The sequence below is a fragment of the Acanthisitta chloris genome, unplaced genomic scaffold (assembly GCF_000695815.1).
Source record: "Acanthisitta chloris isolate BGI_N310 unplaced genomic scaffold, ASM69581v1 scaffold22742, whole genome shotgun sequence".
NCBI lineage: Eukaryota > Metazoa > Chordata > Aves > Passeriformes > Acanthisittidae > Acanthisitta > Acanthisitta chloris.
Window position 1 is genome coordinate 14,274 of NW_008659117.1, and position 13,819 is coordinate 28,092.

At 41.9% G+C, this 13,819-nt stretch overlaps 1 protein-coding gene across 1 annotated transcript in view; it reads right to left on the minus strand.

Moving 5' to 3' along the window:
* MTA1 (metastasis associated 1) overlaps positions 1-13,819 on the minus strand; it is a gene marked incomplete at its 5' end in the record, with an annotated part of 61,905 nt that overhangs the window by 5,395 nt on the left and 42,691 nt on the right. The window contains 3 exons of the mRNA XM_009069294.1: positions 2,264-2,295; positions 7,272-7,283; positions 13,592-13,627. Coding sequence (XP_009067542.1) covers positions 2,264-2,295; positions 7,272-7,283; positions 13,592-13,627 — 80 coding nt within the window. The remainder of the gene's footprint in view (positions 1-2,263; positions 2,296-7,271; positions 7,284-13,591; positions 13,628-13,819) is intronic.

The following is a 13,819-nucleotide window of genomic DNA, read 5'->3' on the forward strand; positions in this document are numbered from 1 at the left end:
TTGTGAAACTGAAATCAGTAACACTGAACAGTTGGGAAAGATGCAAAATAAAGGCCCAGAAAATTTGACATGCATAAATTAAAGCTGGTCAGAAAATGCCCTGGTATAAAATCAATTCTGGCATTTCACAGGCTACTGTCTGAGGTCAGATCATCTTCCCAGATGCACCAAGGCTTCCCTTTCTGCCCATGGAATGGGAAACAGTGTGCTGAAATCAGTAACACTGAACAGTTGGGAAAGATGCAAAATAAAGGCCCAGAAAATTTGACATGCATAAATTAAAGCTGGTCAGAAAATGCCCTGGTATAAAATCAATTCTGGCATTTCACAGGCTACTGTCTGAGGTCAGATCATCTTCCCAGATGCACCAAGGCTTCCCTTTCTGCCCATGGAATGGGAAACAGTGTGCACATGGGAGATGTCTGCCCTGGGAGATCCACCTCAAAAGGAATGGTGGGGACACGATGTGTTCAAATCCTTAAGTGTCAAGTCACTGCAATAGGTCAACCAAATTTTACCACCTTGACTTGGAAAGGGAAGACTTCAGTCTGACAATCAAGGGGAAAAAAAACAATGAAACCCTGTGTCTATCTCACTTTTTATCTGAGGAGAAAGCAAAAGATGATAGATGACTTTTTTTTTGACCAGCCTTAATCGACTGCACTAGCAAGATCTGTTTCCTGTAGAACACCAGGACTTTAGAGTTAAACAAACAAAATCCCACCTTTTATAATCCTAAGCTCTTTAAAACTGTTGCATACAAGTGCAATAAATTTCATTTCTTAGTTGCCCAGCTCCATGTTATACAAGAGAACTTTGGCACCACAGCAGACCACTGAAATACTTCAACAATTGCTTTTACATTTGACATTTATTAAGGAAAAGGTTTCAAATAAAGAGCTTTTGTGATTTTTTTTACCCCCTCCAGGTTTCTCCAAGAAAATCCTTTCATTAAGGTTATGAAGGATATTTTCTCCATAAACAGGAGAACAACTCCAGAGAAAGCTCTTGGAAATACCTAGAAAGGGCACCCCTGTGCTTCCAGGTTGCCTTTTCTCTACCTGCATGGAGAAATCTGTTTCAAATGGTGTATCCTGAAATGTGGACCTTTAATTTTCCATTCAATAGCACACTTTATCAGGCAACCAGAAATCAAGGCAGTTCTGGGGGTTTCACCCTAAAACACCTAAGAAGTATTAGGTCATCACAGACTAGTCCCCCTGCACTGAGTTGGTTTATTCAGCAGACACAAACAAGTAGCCAGTCTCCTCAGGGACACAAAATGAAGCTGAATTCATGGAGGAATACAATTTACCACTTCGGATCAGATGCTCAAGGAACAAACCAAAGGAATTATTACAACAGCCTAACATGCCCAAGTTCTAGCCTCCCCTCAGGACCCTGCACACCATCCCAGAACGTTGTTAGATTTAATAAAGCTGTGATCAGTGTTCAGTGACCATCAGTCACACCTGCTGCTGGCTGACCTGTGTCACAGGGATTCTGCTGATGCTAATGCATTGTGGCTGTTCAGCTAATGAGGCAAGCTCCACTTTACCAACATCAGAGTATCATTTTTTGGGGAAAAATAATTTGTGCTTCCAGTTGTCTCCCACAAGCCATGTGTAAGGGGGAAAAGTGATGCACAGCCTTTGCACTGGCCTCTCCACATCAGGGTGAATTTCATGAGAAAGCATTTTGCCAGAGACACATCAATCAGACTGGCTATTTGCTTCTGTCCTTTGATTAAACTCAGCACAATAGATGAAAGGCTAAGAATATTTTTTTACTCAAAAAAAAAAAAAAAAAGAATGTAAAATACAAGCATTCTCAGCAGACAACTGACACACCAACTTCCTAAAAAAAAATAAATCAAAATAAACTGTTTTCCAAACAAACCCTTCCATCATTTAAACCTTTCTCCTTCAGGGAAACACATTCCACCTAGAAACACATCCCAGAACTTTGCTGTAAGCAGCCACTCAGTTTCTACATGAGCAGAAACAAAATGTTCCGTTCAAAACAGGATCTCATTTACAGATACACAGATAAATAAATCTGAGGTTTCAACTGTATTTAACCACTTGGATGTTTCACATGCCTCAAAATAATAACTTTTTTAACTTTTTGACTGATTGGGAAGGATGACCAGCTGCAAACAGCAAAGGTGGAAGTGAAGCACTACGGTTTAATGGGGTGTTCTATCTAGCACGGGTTAATAATTCTTCTTTTCCCTGTTTTGGTTAAATGAACATTCTCTTACCATTTGTCTGGTTTGTCCGTGGTTAGGCAGACCTAACAAACAGGAAAGAGAATAGAGCTGGTAAGACCATTGCTTTTCCAAGACAGAAAAAAGTACAAAATCAAAACACACGCAGCTATCATTGCAACTGTGTTGTTTTGCTACAGCTAGAGTAGTCTACTAACCTAACTTCTCCCCTCCTAGAAAGGTGACTGAGAAAAGAGCTTCCTTAACAACATGGTTCAAAGAGCAGAGGCCCCAAGTTACAAACATGTTCCATTTGCCCAGTCTGTTCTCCACTCACACCTTTCTTCAAACTGCCACTAAAAGTACACCTCCTCTTTAGGTTTTCCGCAAGTCTTGGGAAAACTCTGATGTTCTGTTTTGCTTTGAGGAATTTACTGACGTCAAGAGGAGAAAGTGGAAGGCATTATTCACTCTCAAGACAGCAACAAACAGAATCTTTCCTATCCTCTTTGGGTCCCCTGGGAATTCCTCAGCTCAGACGTCAGCTACAAGCTGTGAGCAAACAGTGTATCTGCTGCACCTACCACAAGTAAATACTTCCACAGGCACAGCTCCATCAGTCACAGAGCACAGCAGCTCCAGCTAGCACACAAAGCCCTTCCCCAGTAACACAAACAGCACCTCCAGCGCTGAGCACAAAGGCTTGGTTTGACCAGCTGCTTTGCTGCACTATCAGGTACCTCACCATGATGCCATCATGTTCTGAACTGTACTTTACACACACGAGACCCTGCTGGACACACAGAGGTCCTGGGATTTCGGGGAATGACAGGTTGCCGTAAGGCAGCATGGCACAGCGTGGCACGGAACGGCCTGGGAGGCCCAATAAACCTTTTCGTGAGCACTGCTTGGTTTGCCAAGGTGCAAGCTTCCAGCAAACACCACTTCATTAACATCCATGCACCAAAACACCTTTCTCAGCTCCTTCTAGCTGAGAACCAGAATGTCAGTACATCAAATCCAACACCTACTACAGGACAGGCCTCAGCAAATGCTGTTGCTGGCTGCACATGGTACCAGTATGAATTCTGCTTTTAGATTTATAGCAAGATTCCCAGCTTGACTCTTGAACCTTCCCACTGCTAGTGAGTTAAGCTGTGATGAAAGAGAAAGACATTTTAAAGAATCCAGCAGAAATGAACTTTTACAGCTCATGGCCCACATTCCAGCAGGTTCCTTGAGGTTCTCCTTGGTAAAACCAAACACATTCAACTTACATCAACTATGACAGGAAACACAGGGCACAGCAATGTATGAGGGAGGGAAGAAGGCGGAACAGGGGACATTTTCTGAGCATTGAGTATCACACCACCACATTAAAATTAATAGTTTATATCAAGTGCATTTTCCATTCTGTGTACACATGTGCTGTTAGTTCAAATGTGAAGACACGTGGTTCCAGTTTTTGCAGCATTTTTGAGCCTAACTATCCACAGAAATGAAGAAATAGTTGCCAGAAAGATTTCTATCAAATCTGTAGGACAGATGTACCAGGCACCATGCAGAAAGACCAGTAACAACCTCTGGATGTTGACAAAGGCAGTGCAGGCGCCAGATAATCATTCCTTTTTACATGGGAGCAGCAACTGTATCCAAAACACAGCTGTGAGCAGCTGTTTGAGATGGCTGGACAAAGAGCTCCACAGATGCTGAGAAACAGCACAGCCAGCAGGATGCAACCAGAATCTGTCAGCCTCAGAGTTAAACTCCAGCACTTGTTTTTCCTTCCCCTTTCCATAACTGAAAGATAATGTCTTCTCCATTCACAGGAGCTCCAAGAGATGTACATCAACTGACACTAGTCCCTGGATTGAAGCCACACATTTTGTTTTAACTGCACTCCAGATCAGTTCTTTTTTCGTAGTGAGGACATCTCTGGTGCCAGGAAAGACTGGCCCACAGGAGCAGCTGACACATGGCTGCTGCTGGATGTATGACAGACAGTAAACAGTGCTATTCCCAAGCACCAGAAATAACCCAGAATATTCCATGGTGACAAGACAAGTTGACCAATGCAAACTGAGCAAAGGCTGAACAGAACTGCTGCTTGCTCTGAGCCCTCAAACAGCACAGAAACAGTGCTAACAACAGGGATACACCTCATCCCTAAGCTGCCATTTCTAGGGTAAAGCTACCCATGAAAACTTTTTGCTCCAGTGAAATCGGACACAAAACAAAGCTACAGTTCCAATACAAGTTATACTCCCACTATCACAGCAATAAGGTATCAATTAGCATATTAATCTCAGCAAATTAATCCATGAATTTTCCCTTTAGTCACACTTCGGTAACTGGAATCTGAAAGAATGAAAACAGGCTCTAAAAAGACCTTATTCAGTTTGCAATTTAAAAAAAATCACAGTAAAAGCATATGCAGCCAAAGTACTGCTATTAAATGAGCCACTTTTATGCACAATTGTCACCAAAGTGGTGCAGAGAGACAGCACAGCATCTGTAACCCATTGCAGAACAGCTGGCAAGTCAACGGGATGTATCTGCACTGGAAATCATGGATTCTCACCCAAAAGCTTCTGGTGGCTTCTGTGCAGGATGAAGACTGTGAGACAGCCAGCTCTGAGAACCAGCCCAATCCTCCATCTCTGGGTGAGGGCTGGTCTGGACAGGTCACTCACCATGTGCTAGGGACACCTAACTCATGCGTCACACTCAGACCTGCCCCAGGTGTCTGCTCCATGTTCACAGATTGAGGTTTGAGAGGGAGATGTCTCTCACACATGCATCCATAAGCAGGTTAAAAATATGACAGCACAAGAATTTAAATCAGGAGCAAAATACAACAGTTCTGGCAGCTCCTCTCCAGGAAAAAAAAAAACTGTCTAACTTTATTTGATGGAGGAATGTCTAGAGAAGCCACGGGGTAGAAAGCGTGATTATTCCTTTTGATGCCAGCTAAGGTCCAACTGCATGAATTTACATAGCTCCTCATCAGAAACAACACTGACCTTCTCCAAATGACACAAAAATACATAAACAACAAAAGGAGGTGTTCAGGATTGACCAAACTTTTACAACCATAAAGTGTAAAGGTCAACAGTGATGAATCTAAGCAGGTCTTCCACATTTTTGCAGACAGAGAAATTGTAATATACTCTGAAAAGTCTAGATTAAATGTTGGGGGTTTTTCTATAGCACTGGGAAAAACTAAAGCAGTAGAAAATCTCCTGCCAGTCTCCTCCACACACTGAAATAAAGAGGAAGTCCCAGAGGGTAAAATGAAGACAAAGTAAATTGAAGATATAGCTGCAGAGAATCATCAATGTCCTTTTTGCCACAGATTTACATTGTTACTGAAATGGCAGTAAAATACCTAATCACTGTACAAAGATTAACTGAGACTCTCAGAGCATGTCACTGCTTCCCACAACTTAGTGCCAAAGACCTTGGAACTGCTCCTCAAGCACAAGCACAATCAAAGAGATTTTGGCTGAAAACCAGTCCAGCAGGTTACTATGCCCTAATGATTTTTCATTCTTGAAATATCAAAGCTGCAGGTGAATATACTTTTGCCCAAAGAAGCACAGGTGAGGAAGGAGTACCACAAACAACAACACAGGTCTGTTACTCCTGTTAGTTTGCAGCTTTGTTTTATCTTTTGAGGATGGGGAAACCACCTCTCAGTCAACCAACCTGTTCCTTCTCTACCAAGCTCATGCTGTCAGATTTGTTTAGAAACATTTGAATGAGAGAATTCCTAAGCTTCCAGCAGTAACTAGAGCCCCACCCCAAGAGCACTCTGCAGGAGCAGGGGATAGCTGGCACCCAACAATGTAGAGTGGAGTGGGGGAATCTAATTTCCCAATGGAAAGCAAACCAGCACATGTGTTCCTGCTGGAAGTCACACACTGGACAACCATGCTCCTTCCTGATCCAGTCCCATCCCCAGTGACTCTAGCAAGAGAGCCTCAATGGTAACATCCAAAAATTACTCTCACCATCAAACTCTGCCTGCTTTTTTGACAACTCCACACATTACACAAATGCCATTTTGAGAAGCAGGAGAGACTAAACCCTCAGAATTGTGCCCAACACAGGCTGGAATACAGGGATGTTCCCATGAAGTTACTACAGCAAGCTTCAAGAAACGGCTGAAGCATGGACAATTTTCTGCTTGGGCAGAAGTATTCCAGTGTTTTTCCATGTCTGAACGTAACACACTGTTCCTGCATAGTCCATCTCATAGTTTGACACAAGTATTTACAGAACTGACCCTCGTGCCAAGGAGGAAGACTAGCTCAGCTTCCAGCCACTGGACACAACCTGGAGTTGTTAAATTTACATTTACTCAAAGTTACTATCCCCAGTCTCCAGCATATCCCCTTCCTACCTCAAAAAATATGGGTCCTCCATCAAGCAATCAGTCAAAGATGGCATTTTGGTTTTACCTTCTGTTTACCAATGAGAAGTATCATGCAGAACATGCCATGTGCAGTAAGATTCATAAGCACATCTTCAGTCACAACGAATGTAAAGAATTTCACATGCACTTTTACAACCAGTGACTTTACTATACTAGAATACATTGCTTTCAAAAATCCACACACTCTTTATATGCATTTTCCTTTTCCAAAAGTTATCCTCCTCCTGAGAGTCCATCCTTCCCAGCAGTAACAAAAACACCAACAGTACCACATTTGTGAGCAAGCTAGAAAAAAATATAAAAATTCATGCATGAATGAGGCTTGAAGAACAAGGATTTCACTTCCAAGTTCACTTGAAGCAGTTTCAGTGCGTTGACATATACACACATACGCTTTTTGCAAGCTTGTAAGAACACTCCTCCCTTTTTTACAGCTACCAAGAATGTGTTACTGCTGTGAGCAGATTGAGTGTCCAGCTTTTAATGACCAGAAGCTACCAACTTTCAGGAATATAAGTGCAACAAGCAGAACAGAGCATAAATTGAACCAAACACCACCTAGACTAACATTTTCTTAAAATTCTCCTGTACATAAAAACAATGTCAAAATTGCAATTTACTTACCTAAGTAAGTTCCTACCAAGATTGGCAAAGGAAAAGGAAAAAAAAGATTTAAGGTTAAAAAAGGGAAAGATTGATGTAGTTCAGAATACAGTAGCCCAGCCCCATGCAACAAATAGAGAAACACAGACTGGTTTGGTTGGAATGAAACACAGAAGTGATCACAGCTCTCTGTTGGACAGATAAACCCAAGACAACATTAAACACACAGTAACTCTAAATGAGAGATTTCGCAAATATCAGCTTTAATTTTGGATGGGTAAGTATTGCTCTGTTACCCACCTCCTTCCACTAACCCCTGCACATTAACCTCACTGGATTTGGACAGCACTTCCTAAAATGCTTGGCCTAACATGTCACATCAATTTGCTGTAACCACAGTACCTCACAGATGATGTGTCTGTTCATGCAAAGCTGCACCTCCTGCTACAAGTACTTCAAGGACCCTGCTAATACTTTCTGGACTGTGACAACCAACTATGATGAGTCAGTAGCTACTCTTGGACAAGTATGCTGAGAATGGAGAGCTGAGATCTGTCTTGGTGTTGAGTCAGTCAATCCTACCCACCAGCACTCCAAAAAGAGCATTGTGGTATATTCTGCTTGGCTTTAACATGCTAAGTGGTTAAAACAAGGGGCAACAAAACCATGTACCTCACTGCTTTAGGATTTGCTGATCCAAGCTGTGTAAACTAGAAAGCACTGAATTATTCACTGTTCTTAGAATCAGGAGTATTATACATCATATATATATATATATATATATATGTGAGATATATGTCACACATGTCGATCCCACTCAATTACAAATTCAGGCTTTGTACTATCCAGGGCATTTGCAATTCTGCCTTGCACTGTTATACCTTCATTTCCTCTCACGTTAATTACACCTGCTCTCTACCACTGCCTTGGGATATGCACTCACCTCTCAATCAACATTTGCATCTTACTCCATACCATCGCTCCTAAATAAAATGGTTTTCACTAGCTGATCCATGGAGCATGATGTTCATCTGCTGATTTCATTTTCAGATCTTTTTCCATAATACCAAAAGAAGCTAATCACAGTATCATTGCTAAACTGAAGGCAAGTGAAAAAAGTTTCACTTAACATCTGAATACAAAATTCTAAGTAAAATTCTCAGAAATAACCAGTACTTTTGGCAAATAATCCAAAGCAAGGAAGTTGCATAGGCACATGATTTTTGTGGTCTCCAAAAAGCAGTTCAAGCAATTTGTCATTCTTCCCAGCTGTGCTGTTGCTGGCAAGAAATAGTCATTCCATCAAAAAGCACTGAACATTTTCTATCTTGTCACTAGTCAGCATTACTCTAGTCTGGATATCAACAGCTAGAGACAGGACCTTTCCCCAGCACCCCATGTACTGTACTGTTCATTAAAGAACAATACTCCCTGCTGTTTACAGTTATTCCTGGATGGGCAGATTCCCTTTGGCTGGTTGTCCTTGACTTTGGAAGGACAGGTGGGGCCACTGCCAATCCAAGGCAAGAGTTTAATGCAACTTGTGCATACAGGTAAGTCCACATTTCCTGCAAGATCTAATTCAGCCAGAAACCTTTCAGACAATTCTGGTCCCCTACACAGCTGATGCTAGAGAACTTCTCTATATTCCCACCTCGACAGCTAGTTTTGCTCAAGAACAGTATTTCTACTGTCATGCTCATCTCTATAACTGAACTAAGGCCACGCTAGGCTGATGAATGCTTCCACTTCCAGTTCATTCACATTTCCCCAAAAGGTGGTGAGAAACAATGAACCAGAACACAATAAATTAGATTGACATTCCATTTGGGTTTAGAAACCCCCAGCAGCAGAAGCCAGGTACTCCAACAGTTAATTAACCTCACTCAAAATTCTGCAGCTTGTTTCCAGCCAAAGTTTTTCTACTGTACCTTCTGGCTACTGCAGCTCATTATTCCATTCCCAGCTAGACTAAAAAGCCCTCTATTATTATACTTCTGCTGCTCCTGTCAGCAGAAACAAACATCTACAACTTCCACTTTGATAAAAGCATTTTCCATTACAGTGTGTTTTCCAGTCCATTCACCATTTTCATGCCTCTTCTATAAACCCTCTCCAATTTTCAGCATTCGATCCGCTACCATTTTATCAATGCAAGTTTGTTGCTGGGAAAAGCCTTCCCTTTATTCCACCTACTCATTCATGTTCTCCCTCTCTCTGCCAATTTTAGAGTGCATGTGATGACCCTGAAAAACAAATTTGATTAGATGAAAGCTAACATGGTATAAAAGAGAGGGGAGAAAAATATAAACCTAACAATGCTCCCTCCCTTCCTTGCATAGACAAGTATCACAGAGATCCCATACTGGATAGCTGTAAGGAATCAAATAAACAAGGTCCAGAACATTAAACATCCTCTCTGTCTCTCTAGAGGAAGTTTCATGACAAAGATTGTCAGCCAAGCTCCAGAACATTAATGAAAAAGCAATAAACTAATAATTTTTTAACATCTCACTGTATTTGACAGCTTATGAGACTCCATGTACTTTTCATGCTCCAAAAATAGGATCCTGCAGCAATTTCTCCATGCTAATCTAATGTTGAAGGAGAGCAGGGAAGGGCACTGTATGCCTAATGATGTCTCCAACATGATTTAAAGAGAAGCAAAACAAAATAGATGAAAGAACTACACCCTTATTATAAAATAAGAGTGGAGGTAGTGAGGAGATGAGATCAGGAATATTTTCCTGTTCTTGAGTTTTAACTAGTGCTTGAATTTCAAGATGCCTGGCTAGACAAATCTTATTCAAACTTTGAAAAAGTTCAGGTCTCAAGGGTTAAGCAGAGATGAGTCAGAAAAGAGAAGTTAAAAATATTTAGCTGGAATTACATTAGCAAGAGAAAAAATAAACAAATAAACAACAAAATTCCAAATGAAAAATCTGAAGTACCCCCTAAAGTTCAGCAATTACCAACATTTCTATAACAGCTTTTAACTAACTCTGGCTGCAGCCCACTAACCATTTTCTTTTTCCTTCCTCATCTCTCACCAGCAAGGCTCCCCCTTCCCAGTCTTTCCTTACTTGCCATTGCTACCTCTCTTCAGAGTTCAATCTGACCAGCAGCCTAGTGTCAGCCCATAGACTAGGTGATCTTCCATCTCCAACCTCACGCATTGTTTGGACACATTTAAGTGTTTCCATTTACACAGGAATGTTCATCCAGGCACTTGACTGATGTTTTCTAAGGGCTGAATTCTAACCACCCACCACCCTAAGTACCAGGGAGTGGTAGAGACTCAGATGAAAAATCTTCCAGCAGTGTTGCCTGAATGAACAAACACCCAAAACCCTACACAAACAGTTCAATTTTGTGCAATGTTAAACAGCCTCATTCTAAACAAAGGCAGCAGGTGCCACGGGAACTTAAATGCCTCAGAAACTTGTCCACCAATATGTATGTAAAAACACGGATTTTAATGCTTTAAGCAAAAATACAAGCTGCTACTTGGCTCATTCCCTGCAAAGCAACCTCTTGATTTTATACTGCTTTACAACCTGGCCACGAGGAAAGCCTTACAAACTTATCACATGCCACCAGCTCAGTAACCAGCCATAATTTACAGTGTACATACTTCTCCCATGAGTTTGGAAGTAACAGCCCAGCACCAAAAGGCTTTTGTCTCCAGCAAAGAGACTTCAGTTAAGTCCACCCCAACAGCTGTCCACTGTCACCTGGTGGAGACTTTGACACAGTGACCTGTTCAAACCACAAGATGTTTTCCAGGTGCCATCAGCACAGCACAGCATCAAGAAGCAGAAAAACCCATGGATAATCAGTACAATATTGCAGTAGGTTAATATCACCTTGAAAACTATTTCAACACAGTTGAATAAAGTGTCTTCCTGCATCTAAGTTTGTGCAGAAAGACTATTTTCAGCCTCTCCATGCAGATGTCTTACCACCAGCTTTTCTTTGCAGTACCCTAAACCAGCCTGTATGTCACTGTGCAACAGTAAGGGGAGAAGAGAAACATAAAAACAAAGGAAAGCCCCATGATTTCCCACAGTATCTCTAGGAGCTATATAAACACAGAATCTGACAGGTTATAACAATACATATTTACTCTCATTAATCCTTTCTTTCTGTTTCAGGTCAGCTATAATCAAAAAATCAGTTATTCTAGATGGATGGGCTTAATTCAATCCTTTTATACCAAGTGACTGGCTCCTAAATTCTGGTGACAAGACTTCATTGCTCTCAGTGCCACTCACTCCTTCACAATGGTTCCATCTTGTGCTCTTCCTTCCCCTTCCCACCAGCAGCACTCTCAAACTAGTAAGCCTGTATGACTCCATCCACAGCCAAGGAGAAGCCTCAGCACCATGTTCCCAGTTCCTGCACAGCACAGTAAACCAGCACTGCCATGCCCACAGACAGCAAGGCTTACCAGCTCCCATGGAAGGCAACCAGGAACCTGTGCTACAGGGCACTAGCACAGAGCCTGGAACCAGGCCACAAAGATCTGCCAAACTTTCACCATGTTTCTCTGTGCCCAGCAGATCTTCATCCAAGTTCTTTAAACCTTGTTTCCTTGCAGGTGGTTCCCTTCCCTCTGTCTCAGCAAAGCTTCCAGCAACACCGGGTTAGGAAATATTCCAGATGTCAAAACTGCAGCATAGCAAACATTTCCATCCACAAATCTCAACCAACAAGTTTAATCTGAACTGCTGACAAAAATACCCAGTTAACACTCACTACCCCAGCAGGCAAACAGATTTTGGGACTGAATTGTGCTCTGCTACCTCGCAGTTGCAGGAACAAGTACTACTTCAAGTATTTCAGTGGCTGGCTGAGAACAGACTGTGCAGGTAAAGCAGCAGGTGCTCTGGGAGAGCTGGTCCCTGCCACAACCACACACATCTGCTTCAGAGAAATTCATATTCAGAGGAGCCTGAACCGGTACTTCTCCAAAATCACTTTTTTGCAATGCTCCAGCAACAGTTATGACTGAAATGTATCTAATAAAATATGCATACCAGCAGAGAGACATCTTAAAATACTAAAACAAGAATCCTCTATTTCCAGCAAATGATCTCAGATTATCAAATCCAGTGCTCTATGCAGAGAGAGCCTTCCTGAGAGAAGGATCTGTTCTTCTACTTCTCTCCTTTGGGCCACAACATCTCTGAGCTTCACAAGGGTGTCATCTGCTGAGTGACTCAGTGGTCTCCAGGCTGAGAGGACATTTAGCAGGGAGCAGCAGGTGTGCCCTTAAGCAGGTACTCACTAGGATCTGTGGAAATTTCATGAGCTACTCTGCACCTACATCCCTCATTCCTGGACAAAGCTTCTGAGGAAGCCACGCTGACCAGGGCAGAAGGGGTTTACTATTCATCCCAAAAGACAAAAGTTACAAAGCACATGAAAACTCAGCGACACAATACCAAGGAATAAATTCCCAAGGAGAGCAAGACAGTAGAACAATCGCTGTCCTCATTGTTGTATTCTCCACATGCACTCATGTATGCATGCATGGAAATATTGGTAAGAGCCATCTGCTGTCTCAGCCATGAAACACAAAGCTTAACATCAGAGCATGCAGTGCTGGCCAGTTCATGGGAATACGTCAGCTCAAGTTCTTGTGTTTCCCTGAATCACAATGACATTTGTATAGCCTAACTACTTAAAATTGGGCTGTTCTATTCAATTTGGTGAAGTGACATCATATACCGGTTTCTTGCAGTACCACAAATGAAAAGCTTCTGAGGTCTACTCAGTACTCTGAACAGATTAATTTTAAACCAGTGGAAGTTTTGAAAAAGATTTTCTTCTGCAAGTAGAGACCATGCAGACAGTCTCACACCAGTGAGACTGACTGCTCTCAGTGGAAAATACAGAAGCTGGAACTTGGGAATTGATGTAAATACTCTCTTCTATTTCTTTCAGTCGAAGTGAATTCAAAGTAGATCAAGACACATGAATCTTTGATTTCTTGAAAGGCAAACGGTGACACAACACCTATTTTCAAACCATCCATCACAGCTTCCAGCAGTTTCACAAAACTGCTAGAAGACTGTTCTGTCAACTTGAGGAATTAGTAATCAATTCTGAACACAGAACTTCGTGTCTTCAGTACAGCTGTACGAGTTGTCGTCTGCATGTGAAAAGCCTGGAAGGTGAGCAGCATAACCATAGGTGGAACTGGTTACCCAAGGAACACTTAGACATCAACACAGAAGGTGCACACAGACTCATTAGCCACAAAGCACAGACAAGCCAGCAGATGAAACTAAAAATCACTCTCCTAGCATAAGCTGAGCGCAGCTTCAAGGTCTTACCCCTGCTAGGCATCAACAGGCGCTTCTTCATGTTGCCTGATAGAGCACAAGTGAACAGAAAAGAGAAAAACATCACATCAGCAACCTGAACAGCAGCAGTTAAAAATGTTCTTAATGTTAAAACACAATCAGATATCAAATGATTGTAATTATATTTCAGATAGGCTACGTATAAAGTTAAAATTGAAGGTAAATAATGAGAAAGACTCTCTGGATCTCCCTTCCTGC